Genomic DNA, 19,133 nt, shown 5'->3' with positions numbered 1-19,133 from the left:
GACAAGACCTCCTGCCCAGACCAAATGGGCTCCTTTCTTCAGTGATGCATGCTTGGCTGGGCTACATAAGAGCACCACATGGTATTGGAGCTGTGAGGAAAAAGAAATATGACCTCAGACAAGACTGTTACATTGAAAAACTAAGTTTTCATCTTAATAGATTTAACATACAATTAAGGCTAAGGTGACTCACTGAGGGCTCCTACTGAAGATTCTTGGTCCCACCCACCATGACTGTCAGTGGGATTATGCATGAGTACAGAGATCTATTTCATCAGATGCCAATCCAGCTGCCATATCTAAAAGACTCTGAAAGGGTAGGACTAACTGTATTTAGTGTCTTGGAAAATGTGAAGTCCACTGATGAAGCTAAGACTGAATGTATCACCTTGTGCCACTTCTCCTATGGTCAATCAAATCTGCTCAGCCTGAAAAACAGACATGAACAAAGCAGGCCATTCCCAACCCCAGATGAAAACTTGCTAAACTAAAAAATGCTAGTACTGCACATGGCTGTACATAACTATGTTCCCACCAGCCCATTTCTTCCCAGAAACATTAGAGGAGCAGTTGGCAGGTAGAGAGTTCTCAAGAACAGGTGGGAAATCAGTGAAAATAAGAATGAAAGAAATGTCTACATAAAGCAAGGAGCTCTAAGGCTCAAGGTTAGAACATCTGGCTCTGCACTGGCTCAGAGGTCTTGCTGGAGTTACTTCCTGCAGGAAATATGGAGTAAGCACATGCAATAGTAACAAGATACCAAAGGAGCCTTATATAACATTCTGCACTACATCTTCCAAACAGTAATTTCCACCACATTTTTTTTTAATACACACATTTGGAGAAGGGACAAACTTCAGATCCCACAAGGTGATCTCTCTACTCTGCTATGGACTTTAATTGCAAATAACCAACGAAAAACAACAAATAAGCAACTTCTATTTCCACTTCTATTAAATAGGACAATTCAGTTTAGAATGGCCATCTTTCTGCCAGAAGACATGACCAGGCACAAGGAACACCTTCTTTCACCACAGTGTTTACCATGGACCTTGGAATTCCATAAAAGTTAAACAAATCTCCTCAATTTCTTCCAATGTAAAATGGAATTCACAGGGGGTTTTGTTTTGTTTTAAAGCTTTACGGGACACTTCTCAGATTTCCTGCTTCTAAAATGCCTCGAAGGGAAGTCCAGTCTAAAAACGAAACCACATCATTACTTCCTGAACAAAAGTCTGATTCCAAAGTGGATACAACACTTTTGCAACCATTATCATGACATGTAACCCAAAAAAATTGTTTTAAATTCATCTCAACTCAAAAGATTGGTATAATAATTAATTGAAATTGGTTTACTTTAACTTTTAAATTAATGTAGCAGACCTTACTTAAGACAGCACATTTGACCTTACTACAGAGTTTATGTCAAAGCAAAGAATGAGCGTTCAAAATCTCATGTATGATCAAGTTCATCTGCTCTTTTAGCTTATTAGCGAGAAGGTGGAATGATCAATTCAAGGAAACCAGTGAAAGAAAATGGGCAGGTTTTCAATTAGGTGCTTAGACTTTGGGCCAAACAAATTCCTCCTCTGCTGTTTCTTGCTCTTCTCACACCACATTCTCAGTTCAAAGGAGGCTAGTCACTGCAGGTGTTGTGAACTCAGTGCTATGGGTATGGCAGGATGGAGAAATGAATGACTTCTTTAGTACTGAGGGACTCTAAGAGCTTACCTTCACCTCCCCAAAGCTTGCCAACTCCAACTCACCAAGAGTGAGGTTATTCAGAACAGAGAGGGGCACTACCCACCAGCATCCTTGCTGAAACAGGTATTTCTTCCCCCAACACAAACTATAGAAAGGAATGTTATTTTGAGCTCCTTTGAACTTAGGTGAGAGACAACGAGTAGTACCATAGCTCTTTTCTGAAGTATATGCATGAGATGAAAGTGAGATAGGTGTGGAGTGGACAAAGTACTTTATCGCTTGCAGACTGGTTTGTCAAAATCCAGACTGCAATTTCACATTTTTTTTTTTTTTTTTTTTTTTTGAAGGGGAGGTGGGGCAGAGGGGGCCAAGCAGGAGGTGTTTTTCCAAACCTGTGAATGCAACATTCAGCAGCCAAGCTCAAAAGTTCCTGCTGCTCCTGCAAAAAAAGGACAAACAAGCCCTTTTCATGTCAGCTATGTCCAGCTGGAAATGTCACAGCTTTGTCACAATGGAACAAAGCATGCCTGGTGTCTGTTCTTTCACAAGCTCTCTTAATTCAAACAAAAGAAAAATATTCACATCTGGAAGGGGTGGTAGGCAGGGGGCAGGAGTGGAGGAAGCAAAGTTCAGATGGCAAGTCATAGCAGTTGCTGTTTGTCTTGCTGTTGGTCTCATTATTGTACTGCCTATTCTGGCACTTACCAATCCAGTTAAAGAAAGAAAGCCAAGAGTTAAAACCACAATTTTATTATTGATTGAACTTGGAGGGCCAGATGAGACACACCTCTTCACTTTTGCTCCATTCATCATGCTGGAACACTCAGGCTGAGTGAAAAGACCTCTTGTGACCAGTCTGGCACTAGTTCCTCTTCCACCCCTCCCCGCTCTTTTTTTTTTAATTAAAAAAAATTATTGTTGTCTATGGAGTCCAAGCTTCCTTTAGAAGACCACAACCTTCACTTCCAAAGGATGTACATATTGAAATCCTGCCCTTTCCAATAGGTTTATTTGACCATCTGTTTCTGTAAAGATTAAAACCTTCTAATGACTGCAGAGTTGGGAGGCTGTATCAGAACTGAGCCACAGGACGATCAAAAATTAAATGTCTAGTGAGATCAGATTAAAGGAGAAGAGGAGAGTGGGACTTCACTGGCTAGGCATGAAAGACCAACAGTAAGGGTTTGCATTACACTCCTAAATTAAAAGTTTTCTCCTTCTTCAAAATTCAGTGCTTCTGGAGATGAAAAGCCTCTCCTAGGCTGCCACCTAGCTAGTTAATTTCTGCTATTGTTTTAGGAGCTGTTTTAAAAAGCTCTTTTGCTCCAGCTCTTACTGCATTGACTCCTCCCTTTTGAGCTGGTATTTTGTCAGGAGTTTCAAGAGCGATTAAAAACTTGCTGCCAAGTCCCTTTCTTCCCCACAATGTGTTTTATAACCCAGCGTGTAGTTTAGTCTGTCTAAACACTGCACTAGTACACTGCCATCAGTTTCCATGGAGATGATTAACTCCTCCAGAGCCAGAAAGCTTTAGTGCGCTTTTTGCCCTTTCAGCACATGAAGAACATGACAGCATTTACTAAAATCAGCCCGCAGAAACATCACATTTTCCAGACAGTTCTAGCAAATGTAAGGATTTACTTTTGCTTCAACCCATCACACAAAGTCTTAATCAAACTTGCATTTAAGTAATCTGCTAGAATGAGTTGCTCTTTCCCCTTGTGCTTCACATCCTTTGCATTGCTGTGATGTCTGAAGGCATGACAGCCCCAGACAACAACTTTTTGAATTACTATGTCTCAGAGCAAAGCCAAGGTGTGAGAAGTAACGAAAAGTCCAGAAGAGAGAAAGAAGAGATGAAGCAGATGACTTTGAACTCAACCAGAAATCAGAGCAGAAAACAGAAAAACTTTGTGCCCTGAAGTTTAGGAGCACTGTTATATGAAACTTTGTAGCTTACCATACTCCTAGTCACTTATGCATCTAGCAAAAACATACTGTCAGTGTGTATTCGTAACAAAAATTTATTCAACACCACTTTAAGAAGTTGAATTAAACTGAAAACTACCCTTAACCTAGTATAACATGACCTAATCAGAGCAAGAAAGTAGACCTTCTCCCAAAATGCAGCTAATGAAGGCCACATGCTGTCATCAGCTTTAGCTGTGGAAAAATGGTTTCCCAGTCTCACTTTCACAGAAAGGACAATCTCCCTGGCAGTTACCACCTAGGTGGCACACTTGATCCAAACTATGAAAATGGCAACAGAACTTTGAATACTGCAGTTTCCTGGAAGAATTCCCCAGTAGAAAACTATTTTATAAATATTTTCCAGGCTATCATCACTGAAGCAAACTGTAACCTTCCCAGCACTTTTAACATGTAATGTTTTTTTTGGCATTCAAGAGCAGATATACTATATAAACTAGACACAAATAACCAGGCATAACTGCAGTTTCTGTAGAAGAGTTAAAGGCAAGAGAGATTTTTTTTTTTTTTTGCCAGTAAGCTTGGCTAACTAGAAAGAGCCACTGGCAGAGTTCATAGCAATGGGTGTTCTGCTGCAGTGAGAATTATTTTCTATTTGACTTCCAGAGCAGTTGCCAGAAGGATTTCTTTGCAGACTCCGCTTGGAGTCAGTACTGTGTGGGTACTGGCAGTGCAAAGTGCCCCAACACCTTTTACACTGTGCTACTAAGACAACCTACAGAGATGCAAGTAGACTTCACTCATGCAGTCCACTCATGACTGCTTAAGTGACAGCCTGTATTTACTGTTATGTGGACATGTGTCCAGTATTAACTCAAAGGACATCACTAAATGATTTCATATACTTTGTCACAGGACACTTACCAAGCAGCAACCGTATTTGGTTAATCACCCTTGGCTACAAACAAACCAAAGGACTTGAGACCAGAGTCTCCATTACCTCCTCCTCAGAGATTTTGGGTGTTCCCTTTGTCCCCTATCTAAAGTTAGTGTAGTGAAGACCCCTAGGGATGCTAAAGCCCGTAACAGAGAACATCAGCCAGGATCCCATAAAAGCATTTCAACTTTCCAAAAAGCATGCACGTTTGCATACCTCCTGCAGCTGCAAAGACCACAACGTAGCATGCAGAAAGCTTGGAGACACTTGTTACCTGCTTCTCCAGCCCTTCCTGAAGTTACCGGCGCAGCACCACAAGCCTATGTGAGCCGCACCTTCCAACACCAACCCCCACGGGCAGTTTCCCGGCTCGAGAGAACCCATCCTAATCCTGCCTCCTATTATTTGTCACCAGGTTGTGGAGGAAATTTTGGCTGCCCACACCTCCAGTTGTGTTTTCATCCTGCTGTAGGAAAACAAGCCACTCTTACAGTTACTGATTTCTTTGAAGTATCGCTCGGAGGGGCTGCCGCCGGTGCCGTGGGACTGGACCTGCTGCCGCAGCACGCCTCGCTCCCCGCCACCCCTCAGGAGGGCTGGGCGAGGGTCCGCCACCACACGCCTCTCCTCTTACTAAACCCAGGTGTAGGCAGCAGCTACGGAGCCATAACCTACCTTGAAAGGTCAGGTCACCCCTCACCGGCTTAAACCCCACCACCACCTCTCTTTTCACTGGGTGACTTGCAGGATGAAGGCTCACTTGTGGCGACAGCCCGACTGCCGCCCGCGCCCCCCCGAGGGTCCCGCAGAACTTTCTAGACACACGGGCTTCGCAGCAGCGGGGCAGGTGCCACCTCCTCAGGCGAGGAGCCTCGGCTCCCCCTCACCTCAGGAAGCCCTGGCAGCCCCGGCGGGGCCCGCCTCACCGCGGGGCGGCTGACGGACGAGGAGGCGCCGCCCGCCCGCGGCACTTACCGATGTCGGAGTTGCAGAAAGCGTCCTGCGGGTGGATGGGGACGCAAGTGCAAGCCTCCACCACCAAGTCCCGCAGGCTCCAGCTGCAGAGGAACACGACGAGGAAGCTCAGCCACGCCGTCATGTTGCCCCCGAGGTGCCTCCTCACTTCTGCGGAGCAGGAGGGCAGCCGCCGTTCCGTTCGCCGGACTTTTTATTCTCGCTTCCTAACAGCCCGCGCGCCGCCACTGCCTGCCTGCCTGCCTCCCTCCCTCCTCGCACTGCCGCCCCCCCCCCCCCCCCGTCTCTCTCTCTCTCTCTCTCTCTCTCTGGCCTCGGCAGCGCAGCCTTCGCTCGGCGGGCCGGTGCAAGCCTGAGGGCACGGCAGGTCCGCGGCTGCCAGCGGCGGGGGGATGCCGAGCGGTGCAGAGCTGCGCTGCGCCGCGGCGGGCCGGTGCGCGGAGTTATAGCCTCGATCGCGCCCTCTCGGGCTCCGGGGGCGCCACCGCCCCCGACCAATGGGAGGCCCGCATTACCTCATCAGCGGGAGAGGCCAGCGGGCCGGGGCGGGGCCGCGGCTTCAGCGCCTTATACGGAATAGTGCGGGGAGCGCCGGGCGGGCGGTTGGCGGTTGGGCAGGTAGCCGGCCGCTCTGAGAAGTCCCCGTCCCCAGCCTACGTCCCTTTCCCGCCGCCGGGAACGGGTTGAAACTCTTAAAAAACTAGTTGTACCTCCGAGGTATCGGCGCGTATCCGCCCGGTGGCCGTCAGTGCCCGGACGGGTCTGGCCCCGAGGAGTTTCCCCCCCCCGCCGCCCCCGGCCACCCCGGTCAGGACCTGCCTTCCCCTCAGCCGGCCCGCTCCGCACCTCAGGGCGCGAAGAGGCACCTGGAAAACAGACGCGGGGTTTGTTGTTCGCTTGGAAAGCTCGGGCTGTTTCCCTCGGAACCGTCTCGGCTGTCTGCAGGCTGGTTTTAAACTGGAGGCGGTGAAATAGCGTTCTAAAGGGCTTTCAGAAAACGCAAGAGGAGTGCAGCGTGTTGCTGCTTTTTCAGTAGGCAGTGGAAAGAGGACGGAGGAAAAGAAGGACGAGACCTAGCTGAACTGTAAACCAGGATTTCATCCTGCGTTTTTTTTAATCCTGCTCAAATGCTCCTTCTCCTGTCACACCACCACCCATCACTTCCCCTTCTCAGGGCTTTCGGTCAGAAAGGGGTCATAAACTGTAAAAACCGAGCCAGAAAAAGCAGTGTCGTATCTACCCAGGCACTCCCAACATTTAATCTCAAAGTATATTTTAGCAGAGCAGCTTTAGTGGATTTTATAGAAAAGTCCTGTTTGTTTTGTTTTTCCCTTATCCCCTTTTGGAACCGTAAATTTCTATCAGCTGTAGAAATGCAAATGTTATAGAAGAGCTGGGACTGTAAGGAAGAAGATTGCTAGCTGCAAGATACAGCCAGCCTTATTATCCTGCAAAGGGGACTGAGAGGTGATTAATCACAGTATCAAACCAGTGTATATAATGTCAGAGTACTTTCCACGGGGTTTACAAGACTTAAGCATGTCTAGTTATAAATTATGCTGGTATTAAAGGCCCAGGACCAGCTGTCCTAAATTTCTAAATAGTCAGCTAAGTCTTTAGATTTACAATTCTGCTCCATCTGGGTGAAGCACAGCCTGCCTACACCTTTTCTTTAATCACACCGTCCATATAAAATTAAAACCTCCAGTCTTATGGAAACACAGGCTTTTATTTGGAGCATCGGTACACAAAGGCTTCAAGATGGGTGTTGCTAGTAGAGATCAAGGTTACAGTGCTAACAGTGGGAAACGCAGGCTCCTACTCGTGCTGTGACACAGACAACCTGTGTGACAGCTTTGCCTCACCGTGCTTCCAATCTCAATCTGTGTAATGGGGATAATAGTGATGGGAACTTCGCAGGAATGTGTATTCGTGAACACACTGAAAAAAATAGATGGTGTTGAGGTGCTAACGGGTCATATAAGTACATATGAGGCAGGTTATTAAACAGGATATTCAATTTAGAGACGTAGCTGTCTGAATCGTTGGGCTCCAAATTGCAATATGAGAAACCCTATGCAAAAAACTCCTTAGGTACTTGGACTGCCTGCTCAAGGTACTACATCTGAAGTTGAATCCATCAGATTGGACTGTCATTTTAGTCTCACTGGGTGTAAACAAGGAACAACTCCACCAACCTCAGCAGAGTAACATGGAAGAAAAATGAGGTGTGTCTGGCACTTTCATTTTTTCTTTGTTGTTGTAAAAAGTTTGATATCACCAACATCATGATACACCTGGACTATCAACAACTCAGATCAGTGTCTGAGAGAAGTGGAGTTATTCCATAACCTGACACTGGTGTAAATGAGGGAGAGTTTGGCACATACACAACTAGATTATAATCACAGCTCCAGCACCACCTCCCTTCACTCTCTGGCCAAGTAACTCCTCTGAGTATGTTTCTTCATTTCTATAATAACACCTTTCCTGCATGTTCTGAGGACTAACAAGCTGAATGCTTTGTAATAAGCTTTAAAGATGTTGGGTGCTGTGTGAATGCTAAGACTGACTATAATAAACAGATGCAGGAGACATTCAGAGAAGACTGAAAAACAAACTCTTCAGTCATCTTCTCAATTTCTGAAAAGGGAGAGGAAGGGGGCTAGAAGTTACACAAGGCCCTCCAAAGCACAGAAGTAGCTCATTTACCAGGAGACTGACCAAGCTTGTTAAAGTAACACCAAGTTTGTGCCGATTACAGGAACTAGTTCGCTTTTCAGATATAACCCAGAGAAGTAATCTGCCATTACTTTTCAGGATGAAAAGGAGAGCCACAGCTTGATCCAATAGCAGGACACATCTGTTTGGAAGGGATGGTGTGCAAGCTGTGTGTGTGGCAAGGCTTACCACTATCTTCTATACCACTATTTGAGAGGTGATCCAGAAATTTTTTAATGCATGTGTTAACATTGCCTGGAGTGGTGGTACCTGTGTTTGGTCAGTTAGGGCTTAGGTGATTCAGCTGCGGTTTTGACGCTTAGATATTCTTTTTCAAAGAGATTAACTTCTCTGTAGTAGTAGAGATGCAGGTTTTTCAACCAGAACTGGATACTGTACAATAATAACTATTTATTTGCCACTTAAAAAATACATTTCATATACAGAAACCAGAGTGCTTTATTTTTGTAAATCAGAGGTCAATAATACTCAGGAAAGCTCAGTCTGGCCAGCAGCCTGCTGGGAGGCCTTGGTAAATCATTTAACCTGCCTGTACATTCACTTTATCATCTGTAAATAGAGATATTGTATATTATCCTCTAACAATATCTATTAGATATTTAATATTAGCCTCTCTCCTTTAAGACCTACCAGTAAAGTGCATTCTGGTAGAGCCAGGCAGGGGTTCTGACTTGATTTATATGAGAAAATTTTGATAATGGTGTCGAAGTAACACAGAACGTCAATGAAGGAACTGAAAGGAGAACTCTATCTGAATTCCCGCTCTATGCCCTGTCTGCGTGGGAGAAACTGCAAAGGGAAAAAATAAAATAAAACCTAGCATTCAGCTCTCCTTTGCCTAAATAAAACTTTAAGCCTTATATGGCCATAAAAAAATGTAGCAGAGAAAGGAGGAGAAAATAAAGACATTGATCTTCACATGAAAAAATTAGAGTTCACATTTGGTTAATGTCACCAAATAAAGAAATCTGTGTTATTCCAGTCCTCCACCAAGAACGCACTGTTGAACACAATTAAGGATCTCTCTGCTTTACCGGGCAGCCACACCACTTCATGCTGTGATCTTGTCGGATCCCACAGGCTAAGCATGACTGGGCTGTGTCAATAGTTGGTGTGAAAATTCCCAGGGAAAGCCATGTCCTGCAGGTGTTCTTGACTGAGCAAAGTGGCCTTCTTCCCTCCATCCTGCACGAATGTGCAGAGACGGTGCTAGGGGGCACTGTGCAGCAAGAGATGGCTGCATTTTTTTGCGGATGAAGCTATGCTCCTTGCCATCTCTAAAGAACCGACTCTGGAAAAGGAAAGGTGTTAAGCTGTGTGTCTTAATTAAATTTCAGGAGAGAGAACTACCTTCTGCTTCCATAGATACTCACGGCAGTTTACATCAGGAGCATATTAACAATATCATTTTCCTTCCACAAGTCCTGCTTGTGGCTGGAAAGGACCATCCCAGAGCTGGCTGCAGAGACTGAGTTAAAAGCACTTTGGGATATTCCTTCAAGAGGCATAAGGTGTTGCTGTAAATGAACTAAAGGCGTATTCACTTTCCTTCTGATCACATTTCATTGTGAGGGATGCCGGCTGCTTCAGAACTGACAAAAGCATCTGAATGTAAGTCGTACAGAAGGGCTTCATCAAACTACAGGAACTGCTGGCCAAAAAAACAGAGAAAGAAAGGCAGGAAGGGAGGGAGGAAGGGAGGATAAAAGAAATAAAGAGAGAAAGAGAGAGAGAGAAAGAAATACCCCCCACTACCACCACCACCAGAGGAAAAAAACCCTGATACATGTAGTGGCTGAAAACACTCCAGCTCATCACCAGACCTCAGCTGGCTTAAACTGATCATGGCGTGAATGAAGTCAGGAGACTTCAGCCTGCAGTCCAAACAGTCCTGCCACCTCCTTAACAATATATTGATTTTGAAAGCTTCTGAAGTATGGGCATTTTTCCATTTTAACTTTTCCACAGTAACTTGACTTGATTCATGAGCGTGGAGTCCTGCCATTAGCATTCTAAATTGTAAAGCTGCCAAGTTGCTCAAAAGCCTCCTCTCATACTAAAAACTTTTCTTGAAGTTGACGATCCTCATACCTTTTACACCAGCTCAGCATCACACCCTCTAGGAGATATCATTGTTATTCTGCTTTTATGCAGCAAGTGGGAAAGGATAGGTGTTTTCAGAGCCATCTGATGTCCTTTTTTACAGCACACTCACACCATCTCAAGGGCAGTAGAGAGTGGTCATGCATTGCATTAGAAAAAGATTCTCGTATTTCCTGATTATCTGTTTTTTTCTGACACTGTCCTTTGAGAAGGCTGTTTTGTTTAAAATGTTTGTATTTGCTACGATTTGTAAGCGTGAAAAAGGTTGAAAAAATTCCTCCTCTATTAATTCCGCCATTTTATCAGTGAACTTCATATGCTGCTTAAAATTAGAAGGTTCTTTCTTCAAAAATGTCTTTGATTCTGTAAATACGTATGAAAAAAATTAATTTGATCTCTTTCTCTGAGGTTGCAAAGGAATTATGTCACCTTCCTGTCTGCAAGCCAGACATAGGTAACACTCTATCCCATTCCCAAGCTTTTAATTAGAGGTACACCATTAAAACTTTATCACCTCTAATGGTTCTATACTGTGTTCAGTCTTCAAGGATCCTTTACAGATTGTGCTTACCGAGAGCGCCCAGCCTGGAAGCAGACCATAGGCACTATGTGTCGCCAGGAGTATTATGTTATAAAGGATTGTAGAATATGAAATCACCATCTCTGTAGTGCAGGGATCCTCCAGCCAGACTGTGATGTGGCATCAGCTGCAGAAGGGCAACCAGGAAATATCTTTTAACAGCCTTATCAAGCTAAAAATGTTTCCTGCACATGACTGCGCTCTTTGGCCCCAATCCAGCAAAACACTAAGGCACATGTTCAACTTTAAGCACACAAGATGCTCTGCTGAAGTCAACAGGACCATTTACATGCACGAAGTTAAATATAAGCTTAAGTGCATTTCTGGATCAGGGCCAAAGGGCTCAGTACCATGCAGGGTTCAAGCCAGGAGGCTGCGATTAGATGGTCTGACAGAGTCTGGGGAGGGAGGACACAACGTGATTTGCTTGGATCTACCTGCCTGTGCCTTATTCCAAGCAATTAATTTTCTCTCATTTTTGTTTATAATAAGTTTTTCCATTTCTCTTGCTTTGCTTTCATGCTGCTGTAGCCATTTCCAAATTGAAGTTTTGTTTTTCTTTTTTAAGCCCTTCTAAACTGCATCAATAGCTTTAAGTGACTGAACAAAGAGATTTCAAATAGATGAAGTGCTTCAAATGGTAGGTAATAAGAGCTGGTGTTCCCAGAGCTTTGGAGGCTTGCACTAAGCAGAGAAGAGAGTGAGAGCGATTGAAAATCACTTTTCTGTTGTTCCTTTGTATGAACTGGTTTCTGGCTTATGCAATGCACAGTAATTAAAATGACTGGAATGCCTCACATTTTTAAGAGAGCTTTAAGGCAGCTCTGTGGCATTGTGGCCAGCAGAGTTCATGAGCAGATTCATGGCTGCAATCGAGCTTTGACGTTTCTATCAGCATAACTTGAAGAAGACAATATCTCTGTGGAGGCCTTGAAAGGGAGTTTGAGGAAGAAGGGGTCAATGCAGAAAAGCAGTAACGTCTGCTCCATGCATCAGTTCCATGAGCAGCTATGGGGCAAGCCTTCCTTTTGGTGAGACGAAAGCCTAAAGGTTGGTGTGGTCATCAGAGATATCATTGCTTTCTTTCACTATAGCCTTCATGTCCTGCCCAAATTCAAGTGTGGGACAGCACTTGCTTACACCTTCTCTCTCTCACTGTAATATCAGTTACTCATAGTGCCTCCTCCTAGGTACTGTACAGGAAATGTCTCTTTCTGTGAGAGAGGGTTTGCATTTGCGTACTGGCCACTGCAGTTGCTGGGCGTATTTGGGGGGGTCCAAATAGCTCCCCGATGTTTAGCAGAGAGAGAGCCTGGCAGACTGGCAAGTCTCCCTGCTCACAGCGGGTTGCTCTTCCTGTGATAAGGTTTACTCTGCTCAGCAGTGGTAAGGGAGTGTATTGCTGCTTTTCATTCCTCCTGGCACAGTCCAGAATTTCATTTTCCTATTTCCCATTTTTGTCACTGAACGTGGCTGGCCACTGCATCCCTGGTCTTCTCTCAAGAGTCAGCCTGGCTTCTCACAGTGAAGAACAGCCACAGAGGAGCAGGAGACCTGAATACAGCCTCTCTCTGGAGGGGAGATGACTGGCCTGAGGATATGACCTTTTTGCCATGTTGAGCAACCAGCTCCTTCTCCCCTCACCTTGCTCCCTCTCACCAGCCTTCTGAGGACGCGGACTGAGCCCACTTCCTCATCTCCCAGCATAATCTTTCTCCCCTTCTCCTACACATCAGAGGGCACTGTCAGGATACAGTGGTCTCCACAACGCTGTGTGAGTGTAGGGAGGTAGAGAAAGATCCCAGGCAGGAGACAATAACCCTGTATCTCTAAGACCATCCTGAGGCTAGCAGAGCTACAGTCCCTCCATATGCAGTAGGCCAGCCAGTCCATATGATGTGCCACTGGTTTTAAAGCATGTTGGAATCCTCTGAAATCACCATACTTGTGAAAAGCACAAAGAGCAGCACCAGGGGGCTGGCATTCCTCTTTTTGTTACATTAATGAGCCTGGAGACAGCATCAGGCTGTCAGGTCTGAAGGAAGGGTCTTCTCTTTACCTGCAGAACAGGTGCAGCTGCAGGAAAAGTTGGTCTCTTGCCTCTCTCTGCACAACCTGCAAAAGCTTCCTACAAGACTAAGCCAGTCACTTCATCCCCATAGTCCAGCTGTTACTAGTTTCTCACCTGAAACTACAAATAAAGGTGTGAGTTACAAGAACAGTCTCTAATGATGAGGATAGTGTCCCAGCAGGGAATGAACTCAGCAATTCCTGTCATGCATGTCAGCACATGGGTGTCAAAAGTGAGAAGCAGTTCCTCCGTGTGGAGACCCCAACAGAGATCGTTGCCTTGGCACAGGATTTTTTTTAAATCCAAATTGACTTTTTCAATGCTTTTATTCCTGTGTTCCCAAATCAATGCTGTATTCTAAACAGCAGCTGACTGCTCACTTACGGCAGGGCCTTCCCACACAGACTCAAGGTCCCAGCCAGTAGAAGCTGGGGATTTCTCATGTGAGACTTCAAGGACAGATCTCTTTCTTCTCAGGAGCAAAAGGCAGCACTTCTGTTTCCTCACTCTTTTGGAATTTTTCCCATAAATCTTGGTGTACAGTGTGAGACAAAAGATGAGGAGATGGTAGATCTGCAGGCTGGAGCAAGGACTCAGTCATTTGTTTATTGTCTTGCTCTTCCTGAGTGAACAGCAATGCATTCATCAAAGGACCTTTTCAGGTTGGCAGTGTGATTTCCACACCTAATGTATTAATGTCAGGAGTGAAAAGATCAGTGTTTGATTTAGCACAGATGTGCAAAAATAGTATTCTTTCTCCACTGAAGACAGAGGTAACAATCTACAGCCCCTCTTCCCCTTTCCCTTATTCTGATGGCCCTGATTTCCTTTAATCTGATGGCTTCTGTTGCTTAGTTGTGCCTTTCTGTGTGCTTCTGAGGGATGTTTCAGTGGGGGACGGAGAAGTATGGAAAGACATCACAGTGTAATTACAGAACCTTTCTGTTCATTTAGCAAAGTAGCCTGGGTTTCCATTTCATTGTGAGTGATAACAGGTATTGTGAAGCAAGAGTTAATCTGTAACCAGATGCAGTATGGCTGAAGGTGAAGCCAAGAAAGAGGAACAGAGCAAAGGTGCTCTGTTTTTCCTTTGCACTGAATGAAGTATCTTTACCAGGGACTGTAGGGCTAGGATTATGATCCCATGCTTTACTAGCAGAAGCTTAAAAAAACGGTGTCCTGTATTGACAGACTTCAACTCCTTTTGATTTTAACTCGGTTTGTAGTAAGAGCAACATGGTAGCTCACAGTGGGGATGCTCTTCTGAAGGGGAGGCACACTGTGTGGGTAAATGTGCTTGCATCCCACTGGTACTACCCTGAAAGGACTTCCAATGCAATGAGAACTACCCAGAGCCAGCAGGAAGCAGAAAGGTGTTGAATGTTATCTACAGATTACATACCAGGAGTTGAGCTATGAAGGTACCAAAGCTTGAACATGTGCCCTGAGCAAGAAAACACCTCTCTGTAGCTCTACGCTTAGTAACAGTGCCACCAAATTCTGCACAGAGTGTTGGCCAGGGGTTCTGTGTTAGCCCAGGTGCCCTGCTGTGGGAGCCTGGACTGCTCCAGGTTCATCACGAGTGCTAAGAGGCTGGAGAGGTACTGAACATTTTTAGTGGTAGCAAGTGTCCAATACTAGTTTAGTACAACACATTCTCCTGTCTCCTCTCCTCTCCTCTTGTGACTCTTGTGCTTATGGCTGACAGTCGGCTGAGGGGCTGCTCCACAGCATAGCTTCTGTTCTTGCAATCTCCCAGTATCTGCAGCAGTGATTTTAAGCAATGCTTAAAGCTAACTGCAAGAAGAGATTGAGCTCTCACCACACAAGCCAGGGAGGCAGGAGAGCTCTCCCTAGACACCTAGCTGAGGTCAGTGAGGAACGTGGTCTCAGTGTAAAAGTTCTGCAATGCACAGGAGGGAACTACAGTTTTACTCATGGGATAATTCATGGAAAACAACCAAGAAAGAGTCTGAGCAACAGCAGTGTCTACCAACAGAGAAGTGGCTTTCCAGCAGACTTTCCCCAGCACCCAACAGTATGAAAGAGAGTAGATAGACGAGCATTTTATGTATTTTCATTTAAGCCATGTCTTCATGTTCTGTAGATTACAACCAAGCATTTTTTAACCAAAATCTTGTTTCCTTTTCTCTCAGTTGAAGTTCAGCAGAACCACCACAACCTCAATGAGTGGAAAGGGAAGGGAGGGATGGGGGTCTGCTCAATGCAGACAAATCCTTAGCACAGCTAGAATAGAAGTCACTAATCTGGTCTCCCTCATCCCTTCCGAAGGCATTGCAATTCTCTCTCCCACTGTTCAGATTAAATGATCTACTGCTGGAGAAAACCTTCTTCCACTGATATTTACATGAAGTCACTTTTGTTTCAAGGAATTTATTGTGCCAAAGAAGGAGGATCATCAAAAAGAGCACAGCCTGCCTCATGGAAGGAGAATGAGCAGGCTAGGAAGGGAATTTTTTTACTTCATTTTAAATTGGTTTCCCCATCTGGAATAAACCTTCACCTCTGAACATCATATATAATGGCAACTTAGCCTAGAGGGGCTAGTATAGCATTAGCTGTGCATGGCTGTAAGCAAAGAGCACCACAGAGAGCTGGCTGGAGGAAGCAAAAACTTATTCCCAGTGAATGCAAGAGCATTTCCTTCTCCTTGCGGAGACAGAACCTAGGTCCTTAACTTAGACAATGCCTCCAACTCCCCTAAGGTGTTTCCACAAGTATCAATGTGATTACTTTAAACAATCTTCCCCCCCACTCCCCCAAAATTATAATCTGAAGGACAGGCAGATATAGCCATTCAGTTTTACTTTGAGAAAAGGCTTTTGAGAATAGGAAGGAGAAAAGAAGAGAAGCTGGTGCAGCAAAAAAAACCCCTTATTCTGTCAGGCATTTCTGGGAAAGAGGAGGGAGGGCAGCTTTTAAAGCCATGCCTATGGCTGCATGTAAGGGATAGTTCTCAAAGGATTCCCTTAATCAGATTCTGCAGAAGATAGGCTGTCTCTCTGTAATTCACTCCATGTCTTATTCTAAGGCCATATGCTCTGGTCACGTGAAGATTTACAGTCTCAAATTTACTGGCCTCGGAGAATCTAAAAGAATTATGCAAGAAAACATGTTCCATGATAACTGAGGCCTCACACAGCCGTGCTTTCTAAAGACTGCTTCTAACTCGATATACGGCCCCTCCAGGGCTTTGTGAGCCCTTCTGGGGAACAGGGAAGGGGAGAAAAGGGGGGAGCTGCTGATCATTGCCATATGTGAGAATCATCCCTGTCTGCACGTGGGTGTGACGTCCATGTTGTCAGAGAGGCTGAGCTCTGCAGAGCCCCCGTTTCCCGTTTCCAGTCAGCAACTTGCTGCTGGAGCAGGAATCCCATATCACTCTGTACTGGTGTTACAAAAGAGGAAAATGATGGCCAGTGGAGGGGGAAGGGGTGGGGGAAATCCTCTTAAATAGCCATGTAGGATGTCTGGGCAGGGATGTGAGCCAAGAGTCCTCAGAAGCAGTAGAATAAGTGGGAGTTCAGCAAACAACCATTTTCTTTCTTTAACTAGTGTTCCTCAGAGACCTCAGCACTCCAGTTCTCAGAGCTAATTTTAGCTATTTGTGGTTGGCCTGTTCCTAATGTCCCTTTCCTATCTCTCACACACACTGAACCTTGGGATACTCTCTGTGGGCTGGCAGATGACGTGAAAACCTCTAATCTGCAGGTCAAATATCAAAAATGAAGTGGGATCAGGAAACTGGAAGCATGATTTGCTTTTGTCCAAATAAGGGAGATGATAGATACATTCATATTAGAAGTTCTTAGCATACCAAGTTTGTGACAGTTTTTTAAAGTATATGAGGCAAATGACTTATTCTTGAAAATGTTATGGTAACCATCAAAGATGTTATGATCCCATGGACACTGCCTTCCCTATGCAGACTATGACTGACATGCTTTCATTATTTATTGGCACTGCTCTTCTGTAGGAAAACCAAAACCACATTGTCCCAAACACTGTACTGATACGTATCAGGCAGAGCGAGTCCCTGCCAAAAGGCACAGAGTACATATTAGAGAGCGTTCAAAACGAACACAGTGGCAATAAAGCTGTGATGCCAGGAGTAAAGGAGCTTGCAGCATGTGGCATTCATACTGCAGATGCCATGTTCATGGAAGTCTAGTTTTACCTGCTTTACACTCTTGTGGTGATTTGATGTCAATGCTTTATCTTCCACAAAATTTGCTATAGAGTCTGTGATGAATCTGATGTCCAGAGGCACCACAGGGTACAAAAGGAAGGTAAAGGGTTTAGGATGACTCCTATTTCAACCACATTTTTCCAGAAACATGAGCAACAGGTGGCACTTTTTCTTCCCCTAAATTTCTTGTGGATTGCTGCTCCTGATCTCCCCTCCTTTCCACATACAAATCTGTAGAAGATGCTCTGCGGGCCCAAAGTGTGTGCTCGGAATGTCGTATGTGTGGGACTGGGGACAGTAAAAGGGCATATGGACCTTTAAGGGATCTGGAAGAGACACTGGCTCCGCTCTGTAAGAAAACTAAGTGCAGGGCCTGGGAATTAGATCAGTAACCTTATTTTCACTTGATAGATTTAAGAAGTCTTTGAGTCAAGTGAGGAATCCTGGGAAGCTGTTTTGGAGGAGAAAAAGGTAGTTACTATGTCCCTCAAGGATGGAGAACGCTATTCCTTGAGCTGACAGAGGCCAGATTTATGTTATTAATAGGGCTGACAGCCCTGCTTTTGTGTTGGACCGGACATAAAAGACTGACTAGGATATCTTGGACAAAACCGCCTGTAGCATTCTGCTCTGGCTGGCAGGAAGCAGTCGGTCTGCATATAAAACAAACCTAATGAGCTGCCCATCACTCTTCTTCGTTCCCTACAGGTGTTTCCCAGGTGCAGGTGTTTCGCAGCTCCTATGCTGCACAGGGAGCTATTTTCCACTCTGCAGAGACCCAGCCAGGACACTGTAGTCAGCATCACTGTTAGCAGAGGCATAGAAAGGCTGCTTGCAGTAGGGAGAAGCCCAGCAGTGAGCAGAGCACGTGTGGGGGCTCAGGGGCCATCTCATGTTGGCTCCAGCTTCCCACAGATTCCTGGAAGCTCTGCTGATTGCTGAAGATCCCCTTCAATTTTAAGAGCAGTGTTGGCAGCGTGTTTCACTGTCAGACAGAGATAAGTCCTGTCCAAACCGAAGGAATGGATGGGGGGAACCTCCCACACACACATACCATCTACAGGTTTTCCTAATAATCCCTGGGCAGATGGACACAGTCATGTGAGTCCTTGAAACTCTATCGGCTTTGGAGGAGTAGCGGGTGTGGTGCCGTGGACATGGCCAGATACACGTGTTGCCCTTCACAGAGAAGCTCACTGTCCTCCAAAGACTGAGTATCAACAAAATCCTTCCTGTGGGGACTTCCAGCTTTGCGTGAGCCAGCTGTAAATTCCTTTGAGGCTGAGACTAAGAAAACTGGAATCCTGGGAGGACCTTGGTACAGTCCCAAAACCATTTCCACTGAACCTTCCCAAAAATACGGTTTCTCTGACCCAGGAATGTGAGCTCTGTAACAATGGCAAAGCTGAAGTCTTAGACCATTGGCATTAACTATTATTAGCTCATTACTTCTTTGCGCTCCGTCTGTCTCATCTAATATGAAAATAGTTGTCTCTCTGGGAGACAGACTGTCTTTTTGTTCCATTTTTGTGTAGCACCTGGCACAGTGGGGATGCTAGTATTTGAGTGGGGTGCTATGTCCATATAAACAAATAAAAAAATTAGTGGGACTCCTAGTTTCTCTGTTTACCGCTTTCTTTTTGAGTTGATTATTTTGGAGTGAATAATCATAAAGCATCTGAGTTAGTACGGCAAAGCTAACAGCTGCTTCAGCCAGGAAATTGCTGAGAAGCGGAGAAAACAGAGACTGGCATATAAATTGCCATAGCACAGTGGGACAGAAGCCATGAAATGGTATTGAGTGGCTGAAGCAGGACATAGCAGAAAGGCAGCTACATACACCAAGAGCTCCTCAGCTGGTCCCAACAAAGCTGGAAGAAAA

The 19,133-nt window shown here is 45.2% G+C and overlaps 2 protein-coding genes across 2 annotated transcripts in view; one reads left to right on the top strand and one right to left on the bottom strand.

Annotated features, from left to right (window-relative positions):
- TIMP3 (TIMP metallopeptidase inhibitor 3) overlaps positions 1 to 5,809 on the bottom strand; it is a 39,372-nt gene extending 33,563 nt beyond the window's left edge. Inside the window, exon 1 of the mRNA XM_052789788.1 lies at positions 5,546 to 5,809. Coding sequence (XP_052645748.1) covers positions 5,546 to 5,669 — 124 coding nt within the window. The 5' untranslated portion in view covers positions 5,670 to 5,809. The remainder of the gene's footprint in view (positions 1 to 5,545) is intronic.
- SYN3 (synapsin III) overlaps positions 1 to 19,133 on the top strand; it is a 183,902-nt gene that overhangs the window by 82,130 nt on the left and 82,639 nt on the right. The window lies entirely within an intron of this gene.

Source organism: Harpia harpyja, chromosome 6 (genome assembly GCF_026419915.1).
Source record: "Harpia harpyja isolate bHarHar1 chromosome 6, bHarHar1 primary haplotype, whole genome shotgun sequence".
NCBI classification, from domain to species: domain Eukaryota; kingdom Metazoa; phylum Chordata; class Aves; order Accipitriformes; family Accipitridae; genus Harpia; species Harpia harpyja.
Note: the sequence above shows the minus strand (reverse complement) of the source record. Positions and strands in the feature narration are given on the sequence as shown.